The sequence below is a fragment of the Ascaphus truei genome, chromosome 12, assembly GCF_040206685.1.
Source record: "Ascaphus truei isolate aAscTru1 chromosome 12, aAscTru1.hap1, whole genome shotgun sequence".
Taxonomy (NCBI): Eukaryota; Metazoa; Chordata; class Amphibia; order Anura; family Ascaphidae; genus Ascaphus; species Ascaphus truei.
In genome coordinates this window covers 4,189,510-4,216,738 of record NC_134494.1, presented here as the reverse complement: position 1 = coordinate 4,216,738, position 27,229 = coordinate 4,189,510, and the positions used below count along the sequence as shown (strand labels likewise).

The 27,229-nt window shown below is 49.2% G+C and overlaps 1 protein-coding gene across 2 annotated transcripts in view; it reads right to left on the bottom strand.

Moving 5' to 3' along the window:
• Window positions 1–16,346: 16,346 nt before the first annotated feature.
• LOC142464298 (uncharacterized) overlaps window positions 16,347–27,229 on the bottom strand; it is a 429,853-nt gene continuing 418,970 nt past the window's right edge. For both annotated transcript variants that reach the window (XM_075567774.1, XM_075567775.1), the window contains one exon: window positions 16,347–19,458. In XM_075567774.1, the coding sequence (XP_075423889.1) occupies window positions 17,292–19,076 (1,785 nt within the window). In that variant the 5' untranslated portion in view covers window positions 19,077–19,458 and the 3' untranslated portion in view covers window positions 16,347–17,291. The remainder of the gene's footprint in view (window positions 19,459–27,229) is intronic.

Below are 27,229 nucleotides of genomic sequence, written 5' to 3'. Positions count from 1 at the left end.
GTGAAGGTACTGCTCCAATGACTGAATGCAAGTCTAGGTTGCAGTGATAGGCTGCACAGCTGCAGTAGATACCAGAGGGAGTGTGCATAGCTTTGGTGAGTGAATCCAGGCTGCAGCAAACATCAGGAGAGCTGTTCCAGGACTGCACATGTCTGCAAGGTAAGGCAACCAGTAAACTGCGGAGCGGATTCTTTACAGCACCACACCTCCGGACGCATTGCGTATTCGCCTGCGCGCGGCGCGGTCACGTGACGACGTGCACCGATCCCCAGCTGCACGGCAACTCCCTCCCTTCGTCTCCCCTGCGGCCTCCCCACCTCGCTACGGTCCCTTCCCTTTCCCTGTGCTTTTCTGGAGAGCACAAGCGTCACACTGTGCCCCTATTCCCCACCTTCCACCTCCCTGTGCCTCTCTCCTCCTCCCCTTCGTTCTCCTCCCTGTGCCCATCCTCCCTGTGCCCCTCTTCCCCCCCCCCCTTCCTCCCTGTGCCCCTTTCTCCCCCTCCTCCCCTTCCTCCCTTTGCCCCTCTTCCCTGCTCCTTCTCCTTCATGTGCCCCACTACCCCCCTCCTCCCTGTGCCCCTCTTCCCGACTCCTCCCTGTGCCCCTCTTCCCTGTGCCCCTCTTCCCCCCTCCTCCGTCTGCCCCTCTTCCCCCTTCCCCTCTTCCCCTGCTCCTCCCTGTGCCCCTCTCCCCCCTCCTCCCTGTGCCGCTCTCCCCCTCCTCTCTGTGCCCCTCTCCCCCTCCTCCCTGTGCCCCTCACCCCCTCCCCCTCCTGCCTGTGCCCCTCTCCCCCCTCCTCCCTGTGCCCCTCTCCATCTTCCTCTCCATCCTCCTCCCCCCTCCTCCCTATGCCCCTCTCCCCCTCCTCCCTGTGCCCCTCTCCACCCTCCTCCCCCTTCCTCCCTATGCCCCTCTCCCCCCTCCTCCCTGTGCCACTCTCCCCCTCATCCCTGTGCCCCTCTTCCCCCTCCTCCCTGTGCCCCTCTCCCCCCTCCTCCCTTTGCCCCACCCCCTCCTTCCTGTGCCCCTCTCTCCCTCCTCCCTGTGCCCCTCTCCCCCTCCTCCCTGTGCCCCTCTCCCCCTCCTCCCTGAGCCCCTCTCCCCCTCCTGCCTGTGCTCCTCTCCCCCTCCTCCCTGTGCCCCTTTCCCCCCTCCTCCCTGTGTACCTCTACCCCCCTCCTCCTCCCCCCTTCTCATCCCTGTGCCCCTCTCCCCCTCCCCCTCCCTGTGCCCCTCTCCCCCTCCTCCCTGTGCCTCTCCCCCCTACTCCCCCTCCTCCCTGTGCCCCTCACCCCCTCCTCCCCCCTCCTTCCTGTGCCCCTCTCCCCCTCCTTCCTATGCCCCTCTCCCCCCTCCTCCCTGTGCCCCTCTCCCCCCTCCTCCCTGTGCCCCTCTCCCCCCTCCTCCTCCCCTTTCCACCCCGTGCCCCTATCCCCCCTCCTCCCCCTCTTTCCACCCCGTGCCCCTATCCCCCCTCCTCCCCGTTCCCCTCTCCCCTTTACTCCCCCCTCCTCCCTGTGTCCCTCACCCCCTAATCCCCCCTCCTCCCTGTGCCCCTCTCCCCTTTAATCCCCCCTCCTTCCTGTGCCCCTCTCCCCCTCCTTCCTGTGCCCCTCTCCCCCCTCCTCCCTGTGCCCCTCTCCCCCCTCCTCCCTGTGCCCCTCCTCCCCCCTCCTCCTCCCCTTTCCACCCCATGCCCCTATCCCCCTCCTCCCCGTTCCCCTCTGCTCCCTCCTCCCTGTGACCCTCTCCCCCTCCTCAGTGTGCCCCTCTCCCCCTCCTCACTGTACCCCTTCCCCATCCTCATCCTCCCTGTACCTCTCTTCCCCATCCTCCTCCTCCCTGTGCCCCTCTTCCCCATCCTCCTCCTCCCTGTGCCCCTCTTCCACATCCTCCTCCTCCCTGTGCCCCTCTTCCTCCCCTCCTACCTGTGACCCTCTTCCCCCCCTCCTCCCCCCTACATCCTGTGCCCCTCTTCCCCCTCCTCCCTGTGCCCCTCTTCCCCCCTCCTCCCTGTGCCCCTCTTCCCCCTACTCCCTGTGCCTCTCTTCCCCCCTCCTCCATGTGCCCCTCTTTCCCCCTCCTCCCTGTGCCCCTCTTCCATCCCTCCTCCCTGTGCCACTCTTCCCCCCTCCTCCCTGTGCCCCTCTTCCCCCCTCTTCCCTGTGTCCCGCTTCCCCCTCCTCCCCCCTCCACCCGTGCCCCTCTCCCCCCTCCTCCCTTTGCCCCTCTCCCCCCTCCTCCCCCTTCCTCCCTGTGCTCATCTCACCCACCTCCCTGTGCCCCTCTCCCCCTCCTCCCTGTGACCCTCTCCCCCCTCCTCAGTGTGCCCCTCTCCCCCCTCCTCAGTGTGCCCCTCTCCCCCCTCCTCACTGTACCCCTCTTCCCCATCCTCCTCCTCCCTGTGCCGCTTCCCCACCCTCCTCTTCCCTGTGCCCCTTTCCCCCTCCTCTCTGTGCCACTCTTCCCCACAGTCCTCCCTGTGGCCCTCTTCCCCCTATCCTCCTCCCTGTGCCCCTCTATACCCCCCTCCTCCACCCTGTGCCCCTCTCCCCCCCTCCTCCCTATTCCCCTCTTCCCCCCTCCTCCCTGTGTCTCTCTTCCCCCCTCCACCCTGTGCCCCTCTATACCCCCTTCTCCTCCCTGTGCCCCTCTTACCCATTCTCCTTGTGCTCCTCTCCCCCCTCCTCCCTGTGCCCCTTTTTCCTCCTTCCTGTGCCCCTCTTCCCCCCTCCTCCTCCCTGTGCCCCTCTATACCCCCCTCCTCCCTTTGCCCTTCTCCCCCCTCTTCCTCTATGCCCCTCTTCCCCCTCCTCCTTGTGCTCCTCTTCCCCCTCCTCCTTGTGCTCCTCTTCCCCCTCCTCCTTCCTATGCCCCTCTTTTCCTCCCTGTGCCCCTCTTACCCACCCTCCTTCTCCTTGTACCTCTTCCCCACCCTCCTCCTCCCTGTGCCCCTCTTCCCCTCCATGTGTCCCTCTTCCCCCCTCCTCCCTGTGCCCCTCTTCCCCCCTGCTCCCTGTGCCACTCTCCCCCCTCCTCCCTGTGCCCCTCTCCCCCCTCCCCCTGTGCCCCTCTCCCCCCCTCCTCCCTGTGCCCCCCTTCCCCTCCCCATCCCCCTCTTCCCTGTGCCCCTCTTCCCCTTCTCCTCCCTTTGCCCCTCTTCCTCCTCTTCTCCTCCCTGTGCCCCTCTATACCCCCTCCTCCCTGTGCCCCTCTTCACCCCTCCTCCCTGTGCCCCTCTTCCACTCTCCTACTTGTGCCCCGCTTCCGCCCTCCTCCCTGTGCCCCTCTTCCCTCTCCTCCTGCCTGTGCCCCTATTCCCCCTCCTCCCTGAGCTCTTCACCCCCACCCCATCTCAATCTGCCCCTCTCTACCTCTCCTAACTGTGCCCCTATCCCCCTCCTCACTGTGCCACTCTCCCCCCTCTCCTCACTGTGCCCCTCTCCCCCTCTCCTCACTGTGCCTCTCACCCCTCTCCTTACTGTGCCCCTCTCCCCCTCCTCTCTATGTCCCTCTATACCCCCCTCCTCCTCACTGTGCCCCTCTACCCCTCTCCTCACTGTGCCTCTCACCCCTCTCCTTACTGTGCCCCTCTCTCCCTCCTCTCTATGCCCCTCTATACTCCCCTCCTCCTCACTGTGCCCCTCTCCCCCCTATTCCTCACTGTGCCCGTTCCCCACCCTACTCCTCCCTGTGCCCCTCTTTCCCCCCTCCTCCTCCCTGTGCCCCTCTTCCCCCTCCTCATCCCTGTGCCCCTCTTCCCCCCTCCCCTACTGTCACGGTAGCTTATGACAAATATAATGAACACCAAATATCTGGGTTGAACTGAACGAGGCTTAGATATTCTGTAATAAAATATAATTTATTCCTTAAATAAGGTGAACACAGCAATATAGTACAATTAACAGACAAGAAGGTAACACTTACTTAGGGTTGGGGAATGGAGAAGTATCCAATAGCAATTCTCCAACAGTCCAGTGACTTTCAAGGTGGAATCAGAAGCATAACTCCAGCAATCCAGTGACATTCAAGATAATATCAGAAGCATAACTAAAAACTGTAGGGTTGACACAGTTTATATACCTGTGCAACCCTATTCTTAACATTGAACACAGCCTATTGGTGAACAATTATCTAACGTGGAGACACAGACTAACAGACTAACCCATGCCCTCAGGTAACAGAGTTTGTTGATTGATTAATACTTAATCCCTAGACATTGGGTAACAATCAAGGCAGTTAACTTTGTGATTGCCGTGCTTAGGCTACTCAGCCGTCTGGCCTTCATGACTTATTAGCCTAGCAAATGGCGTCTGCATTTTCAGAACAGATCCAACATAAAATACATATACACTTTAATATCTACACATTAATAAATTCCATTCTGGTCGGCTCAGTGGGTCAAACTTTGCCAGTTTTTAATGCCTACAGTGACTCCACATATTGGCCAAAAATGAACTCTCTGCGATCTCCAGAACTGGAGATACAGAAATGCACTTTAAAACATTAAAATACATGCTTATAATGAAACAGGGGAACATACATTTTCAAGGTACAACAAGGTGCAAACCTCATCCCTGGACCGCAGTCCAGTTAACCCCTTGTCTCTCTGGTGAGGTCAGGGGATGGCCATATGGGGTGCAACCCCTTTAATACCGGACCACCCCCTTTCTCCCTCTACACCTCCCCTTCTTAATGGGTGACCTGTGGCCCCCTGACCCTAACGGGGAGTGGGGCACTGCTGGCACCCTTAACGAACTCAGTCTCAGAGGGATAGCCCTGATGTGAAAGTCCATCAGCATTGCTGTTTTCACTACCCTTTTTGTGCTGAATGGTAAATTCAAACTCTTGCAAGGCCAAGCTCCACCTTAGCAACTTGGCATTCTCCCCTGATGCCCTCTGCAGCCAACTCAGGGGGTTGTGGTCTGTGAGGATCGTGAAAGCCCTTCCATACACATAGGGCTGGAGTGTTTTGAGTGCCCACACAATGGCCAAGCACTCTTTCTCAATGGTGGCATAGGCCACCTCTCTGGGAAGTAGTTTTCGGCTGAGGTACACCACAGGGTGCTCTCTACCGCCGTCCCCCACTTGGCTCAACACAGCCCCAATGCCATAGTCCGAGGCATCAGTCTGTATGAGGAAATGTTTGGTATAGTCTGGGGCAGCCAGTATGGGGGCCCCAGCAAGCGCAGTTTTCAGTGCCTGGAAAGCAGTTTCACAGGCAGGAGTCCAGGTGATAAGCACAGGCAGTTGCTTCTTAGTCAAATCAGTCAGGGGTTTGGCCACGGCGCTGTACTGTGGGACAAACTTCCTATAGTACCTTGCAGTGCCCAAAAATGCCATGACCTGTTTCTTGGTTTTTGGAACAGGCCACTGAACTATGGCTTCTACCTTGGCTTGCTCTGGTTTGAGGTGCCCTCCACCCACCCTGTGCCCTAAGTACAGGATCTCTGCCATCCCTACCATACACTTAGTGGGTTTCAAGGTAAGCCCAGCCTCCCTGATCATATCTAGCACCGCAGCTACATGTCCTAAATGGGAGTCCCAGGAATTACTAAAGACAGCAATGTCATCTAAGTAAGCCCTGGCATAGCTCTGCATCTCTTCCAGTAACCTATTGACCAGGCGTTGGAAGGTAGCCGGGGCATTCTTCATCCCAAATGGCATCACTAAAAACTCATAGAGGCCACTTGGAGTGATGAATGCTGACTTCTCCCTAGCCTCCAGGGTCAGTGGGATTTGCCAATAGCCTTTGCTCAAATCCATACTGGTCAGATACTAGATGAACTCGCGGGGGCAAAGTAACTCATCCATGCGGGGCATGGGATAGGCATCTGACACCGTCCCAGCGTTGAGCAACCGGTAGTCCACACAAAACCGGGTGGTCTTGTCCTTCTTAGGAACTAGGACTACCGGACTTGCCCAAGGACTCTGGGATGGAGTAATAACCCCTAGGGTCAGCATCTCCTCTATCTCCCTCTCCATACTGGTCTTGACCTCTGCTGACACTCTATAAGCGTGCTTATGCAGAGGCCGCAGGTCCCCTGTGAGCACTGGGTGTTTTGTGAGATGTGTGGTCCCTGGCATGTCAGTGAAGAGGGCCCCATACTTAGCTAGCATGTCCCTGGCTTCTCCCTTCTGCCTAGCTCAACTGTGCCCCTATCTCCACCTGCTCCACAGTGTTTCCCTGCCTAGCCTCCCCTAGGAGATCAGGCAGAGCATTGCTCGCCGGATCCTCCAGCAGTGGGCTACAAATGGCCATTACTGCTCCCATACTCGGTGCTCTGTACTCTTTCAACATGTTAATGTGATATGTCTTGTGCCTCTCAGGCTCTAACTGTACAACATAGTTGCACTCATTCACATTTCGGATGACCGGGTACGGTCCCGACCAGGCAGCCATTAACTTGTTCTCCCGAGTGGGTTTGAGAACAAGCACCTGCTGTCCTGGGATGAATTCTCTGCTACGGGCATGCCGGTCATACCATTGCTTTTGCTTGGTCTGAGCGGCCCTGAGGTGGTCCTGGGCCACCCCCATGAGCATCTCTAACCGGTCTCGGAGATCTACTACATACTGGATCACTGAAGCATCAGTAGCAGTAGTCTCCCCTTCCCATCCCTCACGGAATAGGTCCAGAGGTCCACGTACCCTGCGGCCATATAGTAGCTCGAAGGGGGAGAAGCCTGTATATTCTTGCGGTACCTCTCGGAATGCAAACAGCAAGTGCTGCAGGTGAATCTCCCAGTCTTTCCCCTCCGCCTCTATAAAGGTCCGAAGCATCTGCTTCAGGGAATCGTTAAACCTCTCACATAATCTGTTTGTCTGGGGGTGGTAAGGGGTAGTGCGCCGGTGCTGTACACCGCATGCCTCCCAGAGACAATGTAACAGTTCACTCATGAACTGCGACCCCTGATCAGTTAGGACCTCACTAGGGAAACCTACCCTGGAAAAAATGTTCAGCAAAGCTGCTGCCACTGTCTTGGCATCTATGTTGCCAAGCGCTACCGCCTCAGGGTACCGGGTGGCAAAATCCACCACCGTGAGGATGTAGCGCTTCCCTGACCTGCTAGGAATCATAAGGGGTCCTATAAGGTCCATCGCTACTTTCTGGAAGGGTTCCCCTATTATCGGTAGAGGTTTCAGGGGTGCCTTCACACGGTCGCCCGCCTTACCCACTCGCTGGCAGGCATCACAAGAGCGGCAGAAATTGCCCACATCTCGAGATGCCCCCGGCCAGTAGTAACGCTGTAATAATCGGGCTCGCGTTCTGTTGACCCCCTGATGTCCCGCTAACAGAATAGAGTGAGCTACCCGTAACAGTTGCTGTCAGTACCCCTGGGGCACTACTAGCTGTCGCTTACTGGTCAATCCCTCCTCTATCCCTGGGTTCCCTTCTTCTCTATACAGGAGTCCCTTATACCATAGGCAGCGCTCAGTGCCCTCCCCTGCCTGAGATTCGGATGCCCGAAGTCTCACGCCGGCCAGGGTAGGGTCTGTCTTCACTGCCTCCCTAAACTGGGCTCCTAATTCTGGCCACCCCCCAGTCATGTCATTGTCCGGAGAGTGGGGAAGGGTGAGGGGGAACAGTAAGTCAGTCTGTGGTTGCAACTGATCCTGGCTTACCTCCCCGGGCTCCTCTGCGCCCTCCGCTAACGTTGGTCCCAAACGCTGGGGGACTGGCGCCGCCGCCATTGCCGCTGTCTGGCTCCGGGTAACCGCCGCCACTGCAGCGGGTTTGGGCACTCGGTCATAGGTGCAGGTCATTGGTCCCAGATCGTTGCCAAGAAGAACATCGGCATCCAAACCGGGTAAAACCCCCACCTCCCGCACACCCTGGCCCTCCCCTCAATCCAAAAAGATTCTGTCCACTTGCAGAAAACGTGGCTCTCCGTCGGCCACAGTGATCTGTATCCCAGGGCCTGGGATCAATTCCTCTGGCCGGACCATATCAGGTCGGACCAGGGTCACTGCAGCGCCTGAATCCAGCAAGCCGACTGCTTGCCGGTCACCGACTGTGACCGGGGTGAGATGTCTGCTCCGGCTGTCCATCTGCTGCAGGTCCACGCTGAGATGTCCTCCGCTCCTGGCTGTAGGCACCGATGAAACCGGGACAGGTGCTGCATGGGACGTCTCGCTGGGCGTTGGTTCCATGACCGGTCCAGAGTCTGTGGCGGAAGCCACCCGCACGCGGGCTAACGGCTTCGCAGCTGGGGTGCGTTGCCCCTGATGGGGTCTGCCGGAACGCAGGGGTTCCAGGCAATCTGGTCAGATGTGACCAGGGCGGTTGCAGTTGTAGCACCGGCGCTCGTGCCGGAGCTCCCCCGCCTTCGGTGGATTGCTGCCCGCAGGCGGCCTCTGAGTCCATTGGGGGGTATTGGCAAACCTTTTGGCCGGTGCCACCGCCGCCTTGGCTACTGTTTTGGCGGTCATCAGGGCTCGGCTGGCCACATAGTCATCTGCAAGCCTCACCGCCTCCTGATAAGTCTTGGGCTTCTTGTCGTACACCCAAGCCCTCACTGCCGGCGGGCACTGCTCCATGAGCTGCTCCTGGAAGATGAGGTCCAGCAGGCGTTGGTAAGTCCGTGCCTCATAGCCCTCCACCCAGCGTATCCCGTATAAAGCCATGCGGGTCACGTAGGTGACATACTGCACCGACACACTTTATTCGAGCAAATACCCAGTATGTACCTGGCAGATACCTGGAATGCGCCGCTCCTCACCTCTGACAAGCCCCGTTGCATTTGCCTTCCCAGCCTGGGTTCGTGCCTGGATAACGGGCGGCTGATCTGTTAAATGATAATGATTAGGATTTAATAGGCTGCAATGCTTCGCGTGTCTACAAGATGGCATAAATTCATGAATTGTAATGCAGTATATATATATATATATATATATATATATATATATATATACTGTGCAGTATTGCAGCCAGCGGGAATAAAATGCTTCAATCCCTGCCTGGAAAATACCTCAATGCACTCGGGCAGAAAACAGTCACAAACCTCAATACACCCGGGTATACCCGAATTCGTGGGACTAGCCGAGCTCGAATAAAGTGTGTCGCCAGTGTAGGACTCCTGGGGCTGCCTCTCTTCCTGCCGGAATTTACCCCGGTAGGCTTCAGGGGTAAAACCGTACTGTAACAATAACAGTTCTTTCAGGTGGTCAAAATCATCAGCATACTCATCTGGAAGCGCCATCATCGTCTGCTTAGCCAAGCCGGACAGTAAGGGGTCCAAACGTGCAACCCTATGCTGGGGAAGCACTTTGTACCGCCGGCACTGCGTTTCAACGTTCTTTAAGAAACTGTCGATCTGGTCAGTGCCTTCGACGAACTTGGTGAGACTGCTGGTCCAGCTTGAGTTCATCTGTGTTGGGTTGGACAGGGGGGCAATAAACGGATCTGTTCACTGCCATAGTGATAAACTGCAGCTGTTCCTCCAGTGTCCCTCTGTCTCCCCACGCAGTAATCAGTGCCAACATTTCAGGGGTGAACGGACTGGTAGCCGCAGCAACCAGTACCCCTCCTGTTGCACTGCTCCCGGGAGGTCCACTCGTTCCCTCCCCGAGATTCTGCCGCCCCGGCACTGGGTTCCTTCCGATCTCCGGATGGCTGTAAAAGGGCAAGCTGAGCCGTATCCTGAGGCTCTGCAAGCCGGGCTTCATAGTCACCGATTGCGTCAACCATGTCTGCGACCTCCTGGTTCTCATAGGGCAGTCCATATTCACGGCACTTGTCCTTCAGCTGAGCTCGGGTCCACATGTTGGATGAGCCTTCAGCCTTGCTCATGGTTCAGTCACAGCAGTGAGGTGGTGTTACAACTTGTGTTAACTGTTGCACTACTGCTTGTTCAATATCTTTAGTCCCAGGAACTTGCAATTACCATCAAGTTCCTACTATGTTACAGTATCCCGCAGTATACTGTAACACAGGTCCAGTTCAATCCCACCGCTTGCCACCAGTTAATTATAGAGCTTGTCGCGGTAGCTTATGACAAGATATAATGAACACCAAATATCTGGGTTGAACTGAACGAGGCTTAGATATAATAAAATATAATTTATTCCTTAAATAAGGTGAACACAGCAATATAGTACAATCAACAGACAAGAAGGTAACACTTACTTAGGGTTGGGGGATGGAGAAGTATCCAATAGCAATTTTCCAACAGTCCAGTGACTTTCAAGGTGGAATCAGAAGCATAACTCCAGCAATCCAGTGACATTCAAGATAATATCAGAAGCATAACTAAAAACTGTAGGGTTGACACAGTTTATATACCTGTGCAACCCTATTCTTAACATTGAACACAGCCTATTGGTGAACAATTATCTAACGTGGAGACACAGACTAACAGACTAACCCATGCCCTCAGGTAACAGAGTTTGTTGATTGATTAATACTTAATCCCTAGACATTGGGTAACAATCAAGGCAGTTAACTTTGTGATTGCCGTGCTTAGGCTACTCAGCCGTCTGGCCTTCATGACTTATTAGCCTAGCAAATGGCGTCAGCATTTTCAGAACAGATCCAACATAAAATACATATACACTTTAATATCTACACATATTAATAAATTCCATTCTGGTGGGCTCAGTGGGTCGACCTTTGCCAGTTTTTAATGCCTACAGTGACTCCACATATTGGCCAAATATGAACTCTCTGCGATCTCCAGAACTGGAGATACAGAAATGCACTTTAAAACATTAAAATACATGCTTATAATGAAACATGGGAACAGGGGAACATACATTTTCAAGGTACAACAAGGTGCAAACCTCATCCCTGGACCGCAGTCCAGTTAACCCCTTGTCTCTCTGGTGAGGTCAGGGGATGGCCATATGGGGTGCAACCCCATTAATACCGGACCACCCCCTTTCTCCCTCTACACCTACACTCTCACCCTTAGCGCGGTGAGGGCCACTATGTTGGGGCGCTGTTACCGCCCACTCTTTCTTTTCTTTTTCCTTTCTTCTATCCTCCTTCCCCCCTGTCGCCTACCCTCTCCCTCCCCAGTCCCTGTCAGAACAGGTCTCCTAGAGATCCGAGGAATACGAGATATAGATATCAAAGACACACTAAGATCTTACCGGGACAAATATATAATGAAAGAACATAGGCCACCCCACCACCTTGGGAAAGTGGAGGGATCACAAGGCCCCACTCAATTAAAAAAAAAAAATGGCCAATAAAACATCACTAAAACTAGTATCACTAAACGTAAAGGGGCTGAATTCTGTAATAAAGAGAACACTTGCTCTACAAGAACTTAAGAAAACAAATGGAGATATTTTATTCCTCCAAGAGACCCACTTTAACACTACATCCCCCCAAACACCTTCAATAGAATCTACCCTCAAGCATACTATGCGTCCTACACAGTAAAAAAAAGAGGGGTGGCTATTCTTTTTAAGCACAACATCCCATTTACTTTAAACAAACAGGTTTCAGACCCAGAGGGCAGATATCTAATACTACACGGAACCTTGTCAGGGGTAGAGATAATCTAAGTAAATGTATATTCCCCAAATGAAGGCGAAGCGAAATTTCTGAGAGACTTATGTGAAAGTATATCCCCCCAACCAAAAACCACACTTCTCCTGGTAGGAGATGTGAACATGTTAGCAGTCCCCAAGCAAGACAGAGTAAGCATTCAAGGAACCCCTCACCCACGTTCTACAGAAAAAAATGCAAAAGAATTTAGAATCACATTGAAAGAGTTCTCACGCACTGATATTTGGAGGGCGCAATATCAGGGTCAGCGAGATTACTCGTTCTATTCACCCCCACACCAGACCTATTCGAGGATTGATTATTTTCTGGGTACCAAAGACATTCTACAGGCATCCTCCCAGTCAGACATAGGCTCTATATCATGGTCAGACCACGCTCTGGTGTCACTGGTACTCTCTCTCCCCTTTCTGTAAAAACAATCAATATAATTGGAAACTAAATGATATGCTGCTAAATTAAACGGATGTAGAGATTGATATTAAACAGAAGCTCATAGAGTACTTCACGCTGAATAAGGGCTCTGTATAGTCACCAGCAATGTTATGGGAAGCCCATAAGGCCACAATAAGAGGAGCTATCATTTCCATAGCATCACACAAGAAAAAAGCTAAGCAAAAACTATATAACGAATTAGCAGAGAAAGTTAAGCTCCTTGAACAAAAACACAAGAATAACCCCTCAAAAAAACTATTTAAACTATTAGACAAAACCAGATCTGAATTTAATCAGACCCAACTAGACGAAGTGGAGAGAGCGTTAAGGTGGACTAAGCAAAGGTACTATGACAAAGGCAATAAAGCCGACCGTCTATTAGCGTCCAAATTTAGAGGTTTAAGAACCAAATCGCAAATTTCTGCTATTCAAACTAGGTCAGGGGAAAAATTATACTGTCGCGGCCGAGTTTATTCGAGCATTTGCCCGGTCTTGGCCGCGACAGTAACCTGGCGCGCGCCGGGATGTCCCAGGCGCGCGCCGAAGCCTCGGAGGAGAGGCCCGCCGATCGGGGCTTCCCCCTCTCCTCTCCGGGTCCGCCGGGTCCCCCGGAACGTCCCACCACCGTCCCCCACATCCGCGGACACCAGGGCTCCCTCGGGGAGCCCTGGGCACGCGTACAGGCGGCACAGGCACCCGATGATGCGTGACCGCGCATCACACGCCGAGGGGCTGCGGCTCGCAAGCCGGGACATATCCCGGCTTGCGGAATGAGCCGCAGTCGAATAAAGTGTGCCGCCTGTGTACAATGAAAAGCAGATAGCAAAGGAATTCTCTGACTTCTATTCTAATTTGTACAACCTAAACTTTCCTAAGAATCGATCTTCTGGATCGGAAGCTATCGCCAGGTATTTAGAGAAATGTAAACTCGCAGAACTAACGGAGGAGAATATTCTAGAACTGAACAAAGAGATTACACAAGAAGAACTACTAGGAGCCATTGCTCAGTTGGAAGCTAGCAAAACGCCAGACCCAGATGGATTCACAAATCAGTACTATAAAAAATTTAAGATGGTGATATCCCCATATTTGCTGATGTGTTTAATTCGTTCCAAGAGGGAGAGGCCATTCCTACATCAATGTCCAAAGCAAATCTGGCAATTATACACAAGGAAGGGAGAGACCAACTACAGTGCGGTAACTATCGACCCATAGCCCTTCTCAATTCGGACTTAAAACTGTTCAGCAAAATCTTAGCAAACACACTTACCCCAATATTGCCCAGCTTAATCCATATAGACCAGGTCGGGTTTGTCTCGGGAAGACAAGCTTCTGAAAAATACTAGAAAACTTATAAACCTTATAGACCACATGCATCTCACCAACACGAAGTAATGAAAAAAGACGGTGTAAAACAGCACTAAAAAAATAATAACAACAATACTTGAAATAAATATTGCAGGCAGCCTGGCAAATACTGACTGTACAGTCAGAAAATGAACCACAAGAGATTATCCTGTTTTTAGAGCTGTCTGGTTGGTTGTGGAGGATATTGGCAGCAGTTGTGTAGGCTGTGGGGGGAAAGGAGAGGAAGAGGAGCAGCGATTTCGGTAACACCGCGGCGTGTGATGTCACATCCACCCAGAAGTTCCGGTTTTCTTGAGACTCAACATCCATCCCCCACACGAGGCAATCCCTAATGGAGCTCCAGTTATCATCAGAGTGGAGCACCTGAGCGATCTTCACCTTCACTGCTTTTACCATCTACTGTCCTGTAAGTAGGGTTTCAATTTTACCCCTCTGGACATAAGTGCTGTATCCTCCGGAACCCAGTATTTCTATGTTAATAAATAGCTTTTTGTTAGGATTATAGCCTTGCTAGTGTCTGTCTGTCATTGTGTGTTATGTTTGTCATGTGTGAGTTTTTAATATTTTAATGTCAACTTTTTTGGCATACTGCACCATTATCTGTTTGTTTTCTTCTCTTTTTTACATATTGCACTATCATTTGGTGTGAGCCGTTCGTTTACCCCTTCACTGCCTATCTGTTTAAGGACACTTTTGGGACTTTTCAAGAGACGGTTTGGTTTTTATTCGGAGTTATTATTTAAAGGACTGATTTGGCGCCGGCAATTCTTTCTTTTCTCACCAACACGAAGGCTATCCTGCTACGTTTTGATGCTGAAAAAGCATTTGACAGGATAAGATGGGATTTCGTAGCTCAAACGTTGCTTAAATTCGGATTTAGGGGTCAGTACCTAGAGGGGATCAGGGCTCTTTATAAAACTCCCACAGCTGCCGTGAAACTCCCAGGGGGAGACTCAAATCCCATAAAAATAAACAATGGTACCCGACAGGGATGCCCCTTGTCTCCGCTTCTATTCGCCATCTCTATAGAACCCTTGGCATCCACAATCAAAGACGAAAAGAATATTCAAGGAATTGAAATTGGAAAGACAAACTACAAAATATCCCTTTTTGCGGATGATATCATCCTAACTCTAGCCAACCCGTTGACGTCCCTCCCGAATCTACATTTTCAATTAGATAAATTCAGCAAAATTTCGGGATACAAAATTAACACGGACAAATCGGAGGCATTGAATTTGACCCTATCAGCTCCTGAAGTTAAGCTTTTACAAGCAAACTTTAATTATAAATGGAGTCTGACAAAGATTAAATATCTGGGAATACAGATAGCAAAGGACTATAAATCCTTATACCAATATAACTATCCCCCCCTTTTTGATAAGATAAAAAAAGATCTACAGAGCTGGAATGAATATCAGATATCTTGGCTAGGAAGAATAGCCAGTTAAAATGAATATCCTGCCAAGACTCCTATATTATTTCCAGACTCTACCAATAGAAATAGCAATGTCCGAGCTCAAAAATATTCAAAGCAGAATCTTCAAATTTATTTGGAAAAACAAAAGACCAAGGGTTGCTAGATCAATTTTGCTAGCTCCAAAAGACTACAGAGCCTAGGAGTCCCGGATATCACCAAATACTATTTGGCGGCCCAACTAAAACAAGTAATAATGTGGAACAATGATCCAACCATGAGTTGTTGGCTTGAGATTGAGTCTTCCTATGCGAGTCCTCTCTCCCGGCCGCTCTTTGGTCCGGAGAGGGGAGAGAGACCTTCCTGGAAAAATTACAACTGGGAGCAATGAGATGTACGTGGAAAATATGGGCTAAAAATAAGGGGAAATACGATCTGGCATCCTCCCCTACATTAATGACCCCCATTTTTAACAATCCCGAGTTTTTTCCAGGCTGTCTCCCAAAGGGACTTAGTAAATATGAGGAGCTAAAGATGGTAATAGCCGATGACTTTGTATCCAAAGATAAGATTCTACCACTACCAGATTTAGAGAAAAAATAACAAACTACAAACCTTCCAGTATTTGGCTTTTTACAAATTCGACATTTTTTGCAAACAGTCTCTAAAGGTTCGATGTTTTCGGCCCTAACAAAATTTGAGAGACTATGCAGAAGAGGCTATTACTGTAAAGGACTGATTTCGGAGATATATCTGGGCCTGGCGAGAACTGCAGCTCACTCTAATCATAGTTATATGCTAAAATGGGCAGAGGATTTAAACTTAGAGTTAGAGACGACTGGGAGGATATTTGGGAAGCAGCCTCCAAAACATCAATTTGTACCACTATAAAAGAGAACATATATAAAATCTTATACCACTGGCACCTAACCCCGAATAGGTTGAGCCAGATTTTCCCCGGATCCTCAGATTTGTGCTGGAGAGGATGCGGGCAAAGAGGAGATATGGCTCATATCTGGTGGAATTGTCCCAAAATTCAGGGGTTCAGGATCATGATACAAACAATGATACGAGAACTCCTGGGGGTGGAGATAGAGGTGGACCTGCTGTCTATGATCCTAGCCAAACCAATAGAGGACCTAGAGATGCAGGAGAGTAAAATGATAAACCATGTTCTCACAGCAGCACGGTGCTCGATTGCTGCGGCATGGAAAAAGATCAATGCTCCCTCCAAACAGACAGTATTGAGAAGAATCAGGGAAATCAGGGTGATGGAACTCCTCTCTGCACAACTTAGCCAAAAGGTGGATAAATTCCATAAGACCTGGGAAATTTGGCCAGATGCTTGACAACCATAGGAGCTGAGCCATAGAAGAACAGGAATGACTATCCCCTACACCCCTCCCTTCCCTTGTCATCCCCCCATCTTACCTTCACCCCTCTTTTCCCGCTCTACTCTCTACTATCCTTTACCCTTACACAGAGAGATACACAAGGAAGCGGCCGCTTCCCCAATAAGCCATGAAAAAGTGTATTAGAACACAACAAAAGAAAGAAGATACAGGCGAAATAAACGACAACAACTCATTGTTTGTTTCAAAACACTGTTTAATTGACTTGATGTGCAAGATTGTCTATATATATCACTTTTTTGGAAATGCTAAATGTACAATGTATATCTCTCTAAAATGCAATAAAAAAAATTGAAAAAAAAAATTGAAAAAATATTGCTGGGTCAAAACTAATCTAATAGCATAGATTAGTAGTTATCTGCAAAAAGATATCAAACTTGCACAATGGATACTACCCTTTAAGGTGTCTTAACCTAGATTCAATAGGAAATTATACACATATAACTATTAGTGTCTCTTTAGCTACAACGTGCCTGTCAGTTAGCTCCTAGTAGTCACTGGACAATTAAGTTCAGCCGTTGGTAGAACAATTTACATAGTTCAGGAGACAGATCAGAGAAGTTTCTATTATCCTGAGTAAATACTTTGTGGAATGCCTGATACATTTAAAAGCTTAGCAAGTAACTCACTCTGCATATAGTTATTGCTGGTGTGTAAGCAGATGGCAATCAGCCAATAATTGTATTTACACAAGTAAGTAAATCAGATAGATACCCGCTGTGTAATCAGTGTATCATTATTACAGACCCCTTATTACAGGTAGTGTGCAGAACAAAGGTCGGCAGGTCAAGATTAAATGCAATTGTATAAAGAAAGTATAAGCATAAAGATAACCGCCATACGTCCCATTTTATGATGTATCCAGTCAAGTAGCACACAGTACAGCAGTCCCTCTCCCACCCTGACGAAGCGTAACCGCATACGTGAAATGATCGACCGTTGGTTTTAGGTGACGTCATGGCGTTGATGTCAGTGGTGGGGACTGCTGTACTGTGAGCCAATGTGTACCAAGACCGCCGGGTCAATCCAAGCCCCTCTCAACAATCTGTCTACCCAATCCACAATGTGCCGAACCTGAGCACCCGGGAGGGTGATGTGTAGGAAAAGTTCTCTTCTGCGTGTGCTGTCCTAAAATATTTAATTTCTATTTATTTTCTGTTTTTTTTGTGTGAATTTTCTTGTGTTTGAAAAGATATGATTTCTTACTGAAGCTTTTCTCACATTCAGAGCAGTTATAGGGCTTCACCCCTGTGTGGATAGTTTTGTGTGTATCAAGATTAAATTTCTTACTGAAGCTTTTCCCACATTCAGAGCAGTTATAGGGTCTAACCCCTGTGTGTATTCTTTGGTGGGTAATAAGATTTGATTTATTACTGTAGCTTTTTCCACATTCAGAGCAGTTATAGGGTGTATCCCCTGTGTGCATTCTGAGGTGTGTAAATAGATGTGATTTATCAATGAAGCTTTTCTCACATTCAGAGCAATTGTAGGGTCTCACCCCTGTGTGGATTCTTTGGTGTGTAACAAGAGTCGATTCCTTACTGAAGCTTTTCCCACATTCAGAGCAGTTATAGGGTGTATCCCCTGTGTGCATTCTGAGGTGTGTAAATAGATGTGATTTATCAATGAAGCTTTTCTCACATTCAGAGCAATTATAGGGTCTCACCCCGGTGTGGATTCTTTGGTGTCTAACAAGAGTCGATTTCTTACTGAAGCTTCTCCCACATTCAGAGCAGTTATAGGGTCTCACACCTGTGTGTATTCTTTGGTGTGTATTAAGATTTGATTTATGACTGTAGCTTTTCCCACATTCAGAGCAGCTATAAGGCTTCACCATTGTGTGGATTCTTTGGTGTCTAACAAGACTTGATTTCTGACTGAAGCTTTTTCCACATTCAGAGCAGTTGTAGGGTGTATCCCCTGTGTGCATTCTGTGGTGTGCAAATAGACGTGATTTCTGACTGAAGCTTTTCTCACATTCAGAGCAATTATAGGGTCTCACCCCTGTGTGGATTCTTTGGTGTGTATTAAGATTTGATTTATCACTGTAGCTTTTTCCACATTCAGAACAGTTATAAGGCTTCACCATTGTGTGGATTCTTTGGTGTGTAACAAGATTTGATTTCTTACTGAAGCTTTTCCCACATTCAGAGCAGTTATAAGGCTTCACCATTGCGTGGATTCTTTGGTGTGTAACAAGATCTGATATCTCACTGAAGCTTTTCCCACATTCAGAGCAGTTATAGGGTCTCACCCCTGTGTGGATTCTTTGGTGTGTAATAAGATTTGATTTATCACTGTAGCTTTTTCCACATTCAGAGCAGTTATAAGGCTTCACCATTGTGTGGATTCTTTGGTGTGTAACAAGAGTCGATTTCTTACTGAAGCTTTTCCCACATTCAGAGCAGTTATAGGGTGTATCCCCTGTGTGCATTCTGAGGTGTGTAAATAGATGTGATTTATCAATGAAGCTTTTCTCACATTCAGAACAGTTATAAGGCTTCACCCCTGTGTGGATTCTTTGGTGTGTAACAAGAGTCGATTTCTTACTGAAGCTTTTCCCACATTCAGAGCAGTTATAGGGTGTATCCCCTGTGTGCATTTTGAGGTGTGTAAATAGATGTGATTTGTCAATGAAGCTTTTCTCACATTCAGAGCAATTATAGGGTCTCACCCCTGTGTGGATTCTTTGGTGTCTAACAAGAGTCGATTTCTTACTGAAGCTTTTCCCACATTCAGAGCAGTTATAGGGTCTCACACCTGTGTGTATTCTTTGGTGTATATTAAGATTTGATTTATGACTGTAGCTTTTCCCACATTCAGAGCAGCTATAAGGCTTCACCATTGTGTGGATTCTTTGGTGTCTAACAAGATTTGATTTCTTACTGAAGCTTTTCCCACATTCAGAGCAGTTATAAGACTTCACCATTGTGTGGATTCTTTGGTGTGTAACAAGATCTGATATCTCACTGAAGCTTTTCCCACATTGAGCAGTTATATGGCGTCACCCCTGTATAAATTATTTGCTATATAACATTACCGTATTTCCCACTGTAAGCTTCCATGCCTCTGTTCTTTAAACCTTCTCCTTGTCTTATCTGGAATTGTGTATGTAAGTTTAGTAAAATGCTGTTGATGTATAGGAATGCTCTGCCGATATTCTTGTAATCTTCTTTCAATTCTCATACAGACTTGTGCAATGTTGAAGTCCTTAGAACATATTTCCATTAACAGCTCATGTAAATTATGATGTTTGGGACATTTCTTACATCGCTTCTTGTTCACATATCAGTCATGTGCTGAAGATACATCTATGGTGAGAAAATGTATTAATGTAACATTGCAATGCAACAAAATACATTTCGATGAGACATATGTTAATCGAGTTCAACCTTTATAAAATTTTACTTGTGCAGATACTGAACATAATCAAAGTTACTTTGCTATACTTACATTCACACAGAGAAAGACAAAGAAACACCCCAATAAATCATTTTACAATTATGTTTCATAAGTGGAAATAAATATTTCCTCCTCACACCAGTAATGGAAATCACATTACTCCCTGTATCAATGTTCTTCATACATTGTAATAAGTCATACATACAGAACAGAACAAAGTGAGCACATACAATAGAAGATGAGACATTTTTCTCATCAAATAAGTCTTGTTGTGCTCTGTGATATATTAACCCTTTAGTGGCTCAAGGGGTCAGCTAGCCATAGGATACCAATGGCTATCTGACCACTAACGTCTACAAAGGGGTAAATATACAACTTACACTAGACTGACTAACATGGCTGATTAAAATAGGAACAGACGTTCCTGCCGTAATGTCACATCATTTCCCCTCATTTGTGCTACACTGCAATTAAAACTGTAACAAAAAGGGCCCTAAATAACGGTGCAAAACATATTCAAAAGAAAATGTAAGAAAAAAAAGGGTGCGAGTGCCGAGCACGCGTGTTGTAAGTGAAACTTCTTTGCATTTTGTTAAAATGGGACAAACAACATGAAACACTTAACAGAAGACAAACATAAAACAATCAAGCTGAAAGAAAAATAACTATTTAATAAAACAAACGGAGCCTATTGCAGCTGGTCATGAAGGCGTTAAAACCCTACTTACAGCAGGACTGGAATAACAAGCATGTGTAACCAAGTGGGGCAGACGTTTGCAGCAGTGGGGGTCCTTAGGGGCTCCCTGTGCAGTATCTTTCCTTCTAGCTGCAAAACACTCCAAGATGGCTGCCGAGTAAGGGAACTCCACACTCTGTAAGTGGGAGGGGGAGGTGGGGATTGATGGATGGACAATGTGGCTGTGACCTGTTTAACCTGCGACTTGCAGGAGATTTGTGAAAAGCAGTTGCCGGCAAAAAAATGAGGTTGGGCATTTTTTTCAGCTACCGCACAGCTTGTTATAGCAAGTGTGCCAACGCTCATTAAAAAGCTTTGAGAATAGCTACACATGCAAAAACGCTTGAAAAGTGCACTTAACAAGCGTTAAGTTACTTATCGAAGTTTAGTGAATAGGCTCCTTAGATTCATCACGTTTTTCCTGTGTACATTTCTCTTCTAAACTAACATCAAACAGGAGAGTAAAGCGCTGTATATTCCAGGCTGCCCCTGCTGTGAGTGTATGGTGATACTCACAACAATGTTTGAATGTTCATTTCTCAGAGGGGGACCCTGAACATAAACTGCAATGTCACAATCACTTGGGAGGTTTTCAGTTACTTACAGGAGAAGCTGCATCTGAAGATATTTTCTTCCTGTTTGCTCCTAATAAATGAAAAGGATACACACACACACACACACACACACACACACACACACACACACCAGATGCCATAACTCATTGATATTAATACTGCTTGCATCCGCCTGGACAATTCTTTTGCATTTGTTTTAACACTGGGAGGATTTTGCTGTGAGGGAGTCGGGAAGTACCATAGTCCCACTTTGTGGTGACTATGGGAATGGGCCTGTAGAAGGGGTAAGTAAACCCAAAACATTGCCCCCTGTGTCTCACTGCACCCACTTCCTTCCCTGTTAGGGATTTCTTTATCATATCCCTCACTTTTTCTTTAGTGATGTCACATTTCCCCCTTCCCTCACCATTGTCACGATGACAGCAACTTTTATCAACACATTTATATTTCTGGGTACTTGAACAGAATAAGTTGCTAAATAAATTGTGATTTATTTCCTTAATAGACAAACACATGACATCTGCAGAGTACACTTGAAAACAACACTTTCTGGAATAAGGGAACGAAAGAAATTGTCCCTGGAACGAAAGAAATTGTCCTTTGCTTGCAAGCGCCAGAAATGCAACCTTGGTTTTAAAAGTCCTGTGGTTATGTTATTAACCCCTTCACTCCTGGACTTGTTGCTGCTGGGCTGGAACAAAGTCTTGCATCTTTACATCATGGATTAAAATTCAGGGATCACACTGGGGATCCAGTTATAGACTGCCCAAAGCCATCTTTAACGTGGATCCAATCCCCTCGTGGGAACAACAAAAACCCACGAATAGCCAAGTTACCCACAGTTCATAAGACCGGTCAAAAGGGCTGTCCGGTGGGCAGGGCGCATGGGTCAGGTTGACGCCCTTGCCACTTAGCATACCTGGGCTACACCCGTAACTTGGTGCCGCTCCGTCTGATTTTTGACCAATAAATGTCAATAGACTGGCATCTGTGATACCTCAGAATGCCGGCCGTGTATAACTTATGGGTATTTGGGTCTTTTCATAACTGACACCCATTTAGACAGGAAGATGTGTGACGGGAGCTTTGTGACAGGCTATGAATAATACACCACCAAAGATATAACTGGGTTGAACTGGACGAGACTTAGATATGATAAAATATAATTTATTCCTTGAAAAAGGTGAACACACGAGATATACAAATAACAGACAAAATATGGACACTTACTTAAAGGTTAGGACAAGAAAAGCCATCAGGATACAGGATGGGCCATTTCTTCCATAATTCAGTTTCAGATGAAGACATCACAGCAATACATGAAGATCATAAAGACATTTGAGTAAGGTCTGACACTGGGTTAAATACCATTTCAAACCCATCTCTTAACCCTAGATGCCGAGGTGGCTAGAAAAAATCTCTTTGAAGCAGATTTTGGCTTCCATTGTAAGTGTGAAGTATCACACTTAAAAACACTCAGTTCCTTGGTTCCTGCCCCCAGTATAAACAATTAGGGCAGTTACCTTTTGATCACTGGCCTATGCTAATTCTTGCAGGATGCTCTCCCTGCCCTATTAGCATAGCAGATGGGGGTCTGCATTGTCAGAGCAGATCCAAAATCCCATATACACTGTAAATAACTTCATAACTTCAGTTCAGTGACACTTACTGGCACGCGAGACATAATAATACATTCCGTCACGCATGACGCTCCCAATGAGACTAAATATTACTGTGTAATACTAAAATTAAGAGAGATATTAATATCTGTCTCCTAGGACCAGCTAAACATCAGGTGTCTGTAATCCTTATGTGCGAATCAGTCCTACGAATACACATTTGTAGCTTTAAGCACGTTCAGCCGAGGACATCTCATAATATTCTTATATTTAATAAGGTCACTCATTCTGTAGCCCCACTCCTAAATCAGGGGTGTTCGGCAGGATACTATGGTTTGTAAGTGTGAGTTTTAACACTCACAAACCACTCCAGCTTCCTAAACATTTGGTCGCATTCCTTAGTAGGCAGGCATCTTTGAGGGTAACTTAAACAAAGGGCTAGAATCACTATTCAACTATTAACCCTTGCCCTCCCGGATGGATCCCAGTGTTTGTGTGGTGCAGGCACTGGAACAGAAATAATACATTTTTACAGGGGAATAAACAGTTGGATGGCTGAAGCAAGGCAAAACCACATTACTGGACCCCAGTCCAGTTAACTCCTTGCTTCCCAGGTGAGAGTAGAGGGTGGCCAAATGAGGTGTAAACCCTTTAATCCCGGGCCAAATCCCCGCTCTCTTGACACCTCCCCTGCTCAATGGGTGCCTGGTGCCCCAGCTGCCTTCCCTGGCACTGGGACACCACTGGCGTCCTTGAAGCACTCAATAAGTCCTGAGGGATTGGCCTGGCAAAATTGTCCTCCGGCATTGTCCAGTACATTGTCCTGGCCACAGTGGACAGTGAAGTCCAGATCCTGCTGAGCAGTTCTCCACCGTGGCCGCCGGGCATTCTCCTTTGCCTCCCTCTGCCCCCCACCCAGTGCCTGGTGAACCAAGTCCATGGTGATAGGGCCCCTTTGCAGACCAGGCTGCACACTGCCCAGAGACTGGCATGTATCTGCACCAGCGAGAGACCAGCTATCAAGCACAGACCGTCGCTTTCCTGTCAACCAAGTCTGGGAAAGAGCTATGTCACTATCCTGTAGGGACCCTACCTGCCCTGGCCCTGTGCCCCCCTGTAGCTGCTCCGCTATACCCTTGACTCTCCTCCCTGGCTGCCTATCTACCCGCAGCCCCTCCTCTGGGAACCCTGGGGAATCTGTTAGGGGGGTCACTCCTGGCCGGTCAGAACAAGGGACCGCCTGCCTACCTAGCCCATCCCTTGCTTCTGCCAGCTGCCTGACACCCCACTGACTTATCTCCCCCTGCTCCACAGTGTCTCCCTGCCTAGCCTCCCCTAGGCCCAGCACCTCAGCCCCTGCTGATGACTCCTGCAGCTTACCTCCCTGCAGCCCACCTGCACTCCTCTCCCCCCTGGGCAATCCTAACCCAGACCCTGGAACTACCTGAGTGCACCTACCTCCCTGACCTTGTCTCCCCCTTATCAGGGATGAGCTATGGGGCACACCTCCAGATGCAACCGCCTTAGCTCTTGGCTGGCAGGTATCCATGGGGTGGCACAAGCTGGCCACTGCCCATGATACCCCCAGCCCATAGCCAGGCTGCAACAGGGGGTTGCTGATCTGAGAAACCCCCTGAGGCTCTGCCAGGGTAATGGAGAACTCTAGCTGGCATACCTGCTGCTTTTCCTCCCCGGCTACCACTAGCCCTTCTTCTCTCACTGAGATTTGATGCTGGCTACCTACCTGCAGCCTCCCCTCACTCCGCTTCTCTTTAGCTAATCGTAACCTGGATCCTAGGGACACCTGAGTGAGACCATCTCCCCGACACTGCCTCCCCATTACCGGGGATGAGCTCAGGGTTGCTGGTGCAGATGCATTCACCTTAGCTCCTGGCTGGCAGGTAATCTGGGGGTGGTCTAACTTTGCCACAACCCCTGATACCTCCAGCCCATAGCAAGGCTGCAACAGTGGGGCTCTTAACTGAGAGTCCCCTTGCTGCTCCGCCAGGGTAATGGGGAGGCCGGCTGCCCTACAAGCTGCCCTTCCTTCCCCTCCCCTGGTGCCCCTATCACCTGCCACCCCCCGGTCACCCCTATAGTGAAACAATGTGTTACAGTCTAAGGGAAAAATAAGTCAGGGTCAGTCTGCGACTTGGTCTGGCTTACCTCGCTGGTCCCCGCAGAGACCGCCGCCGGCATAATCTGGGCCGGGCAGCAACGGGCCGCTGCCGCGAGAGCGCCCGGGTTGGGTACAGGTACAACGGTGCAGGACAAGGGTCCCAGGTCTTTGTGGAGGAACACGGCTCCCGCCAAACCAGGTAAAATAACCCCCTCCCGCAATCCCTGTCCCTCTCCCCCACTCAGAAAGGGCTCCGGCACTTTGCCGGAATCGTGGCTCTTCTGCCGCCGTCGCCGCCATGGGCGAGCCCCGGGTAGCTGATAGATGGCCGCCGCTCTCCGCCACTGTTGCCGCTTTTGCCCGGCCAGGTTCTCCAGGGGACGTCCCGCGAAGGGTTGTCGCCCTGGCTGGGTGGGAGCCATCAGAGGATGCCGCTAACTGGGTCATCTTTTCCGCAGCTCGTGAGCGCTGGCCCTGAGGGGCTTCTTTGCCCGACCGTGGACGGTCCGGGCACCGGGCATTATTGTGGCCCGTTTGTTGGCAGTGCCGCAGCGCCTGCCGGAGCTTCTCCGCCACCGGTGGACTAACCCCAGCAAGGGGCAACGGAGTCCAGAGCGGAGTTGCTCGAGCGCCGGGCTCATTCGGAGCTTCTCCGCCGCCGGTGGACTAACCCCAGCAAGGGGCAACGGAGTCCAGAGCGGAGTTGCTTGAGCGCTGGGCTCTGGGAGGGGGTAAGTGGGTCGGATCATCGCCAGCTTCAGGTGCTCGAGCCGCTCTGCCGGGGACATCTCTCCCTGCGTAAAACATCAGGGCCAGCAATTCTGGGTAAAACGGACTGGCCGCCGCAACGGCCAATACCCCTCCTGCTGCAAGACTCTCGTGGTCCCGGAGATCAACCTCTCCCTCCACAAGTCTCTGCCGTCCCGAAGCTGGGTCCCTTCCCTGCTCTCCGGGCGGTTCGATGGTTACAGCTGTGGATCTTTGCTCAGCCTGCCGGGTTTCATGCTCACCGATCGCTGCCTCTCTCTCAGCCTTGCCGGCTGCTGGTCCCCGCGCCGACTTGATGCACTCCTCCGGTCTCGGTGCCCGGCTCCAATCACACGGATGGCCGGCACTTTGGTTCTGGAGGCAAAGCTTCTCACAAGTTGGGGAACAGTGAGGAGGTGTCATATCTTGTGTTATATGTTGTACACTGTGTGTTCAATATCTTTAGACCCAGGAACTCGCAATTACCATTGAGTTCCCACTATATTACAGTATCCCTCAGTACACTGTAATACAGGTCCAGTTCAGTCCCGCCGCTGCCTCCAGTTTTATTAATAGCCTGTGACGGGAGCTTTGTGACAGGCTATGAATAATACACCACCAAAGATATAACTGGGTTGAACTGGATGAGACTTAGATATGATAAAATATAATTTATTCCATGAAAAAGGTGAACACACGAGATATACAAATAACAGACAAAATATGGACACTTACTTAAAGGTTAGGAAAAGAAAAGCCATCAGGATACAGGATGGGCCATTTCTTCCATAATTCAGTTTCAGATGAAGACATCACAGCAATACATGAAGATCATGAAGACACATGAAGACATTTGAGTAAGGGCTGACACTGGGTTAAATACCATTTCAAACCCCTCTCTTAACCCTAGATGCCGAGGTGGCTAGAAAAAATCTATTTGAAGCAGATTTTGGCTTCCATTGTAAGTGTGAAGTATCACACTTAAAAACACTCAGTTCCTTGGTTCCTGCCCCCAGTATAAACAATTAGGGCAGTTACCTTTTGATCACTGGCCTATGCTAATTCTTGCAGGATGCTCTCCCTGCCCTATTAGCATAGAAGATGGGGGTCTGCATTGTCAGAGCAGATCCAAAATCCCATATACACTGTAAATAACTTCATAACTTCAGTTCAGTGACACTTACTGGCACGCGAGACATAATAATACATTCCGTCACGCATGACGCTCCCAATGAGACTAAATATTACCGTGTAATACTAAAATTAAGAGAGATATTAATATCTGTCTCTTAGGACCAGCTAAACATCAGGTGTCTGTAATCCTTATATGCGAATCAGTCCTACGAATACACATATGTAGCTTTTAGCACGTTTAGCCGAGGACATCTCATAATATTCTTATATTTAATAAGGTCACTCATTCTGTAGCCCCACTCCTAAATCAGGGGTGTTGGGCAGGATACTATGGTTTGTAAGTGTGAGTTTTAACACTCACAAACCACTCCAGCTTCCTAAACATTTGGTCGCATTCCTTAGTAGGCAGGCACAGTAACTTAAACAAAGGGCTAGAATCACTATTCAACTATTAATCCTTGCCCTCCCGGATGGATCCCAGTGTTTGTGTGGTGCAGTCAATGGAACAGAAACAATACATTTTTACAGGGGAATAAACAGTTGGATGGCTGAAGCAAGGCAAAACCACATTACTGGACCCCAGTCCAGTTAACCCCTTGCTTCCCAGGTGAGAGTAGAGGGTGGCCAAATGGGGTGTAACCCCTTTAATCCCGGGCCAAATCCCCTCTCTCTTGACAAGATGCTTATCAGCTCGATCTCTTTGAGGCTCCATCATAAAAATACCGAAGCTCATTCATCCATATCACAGCT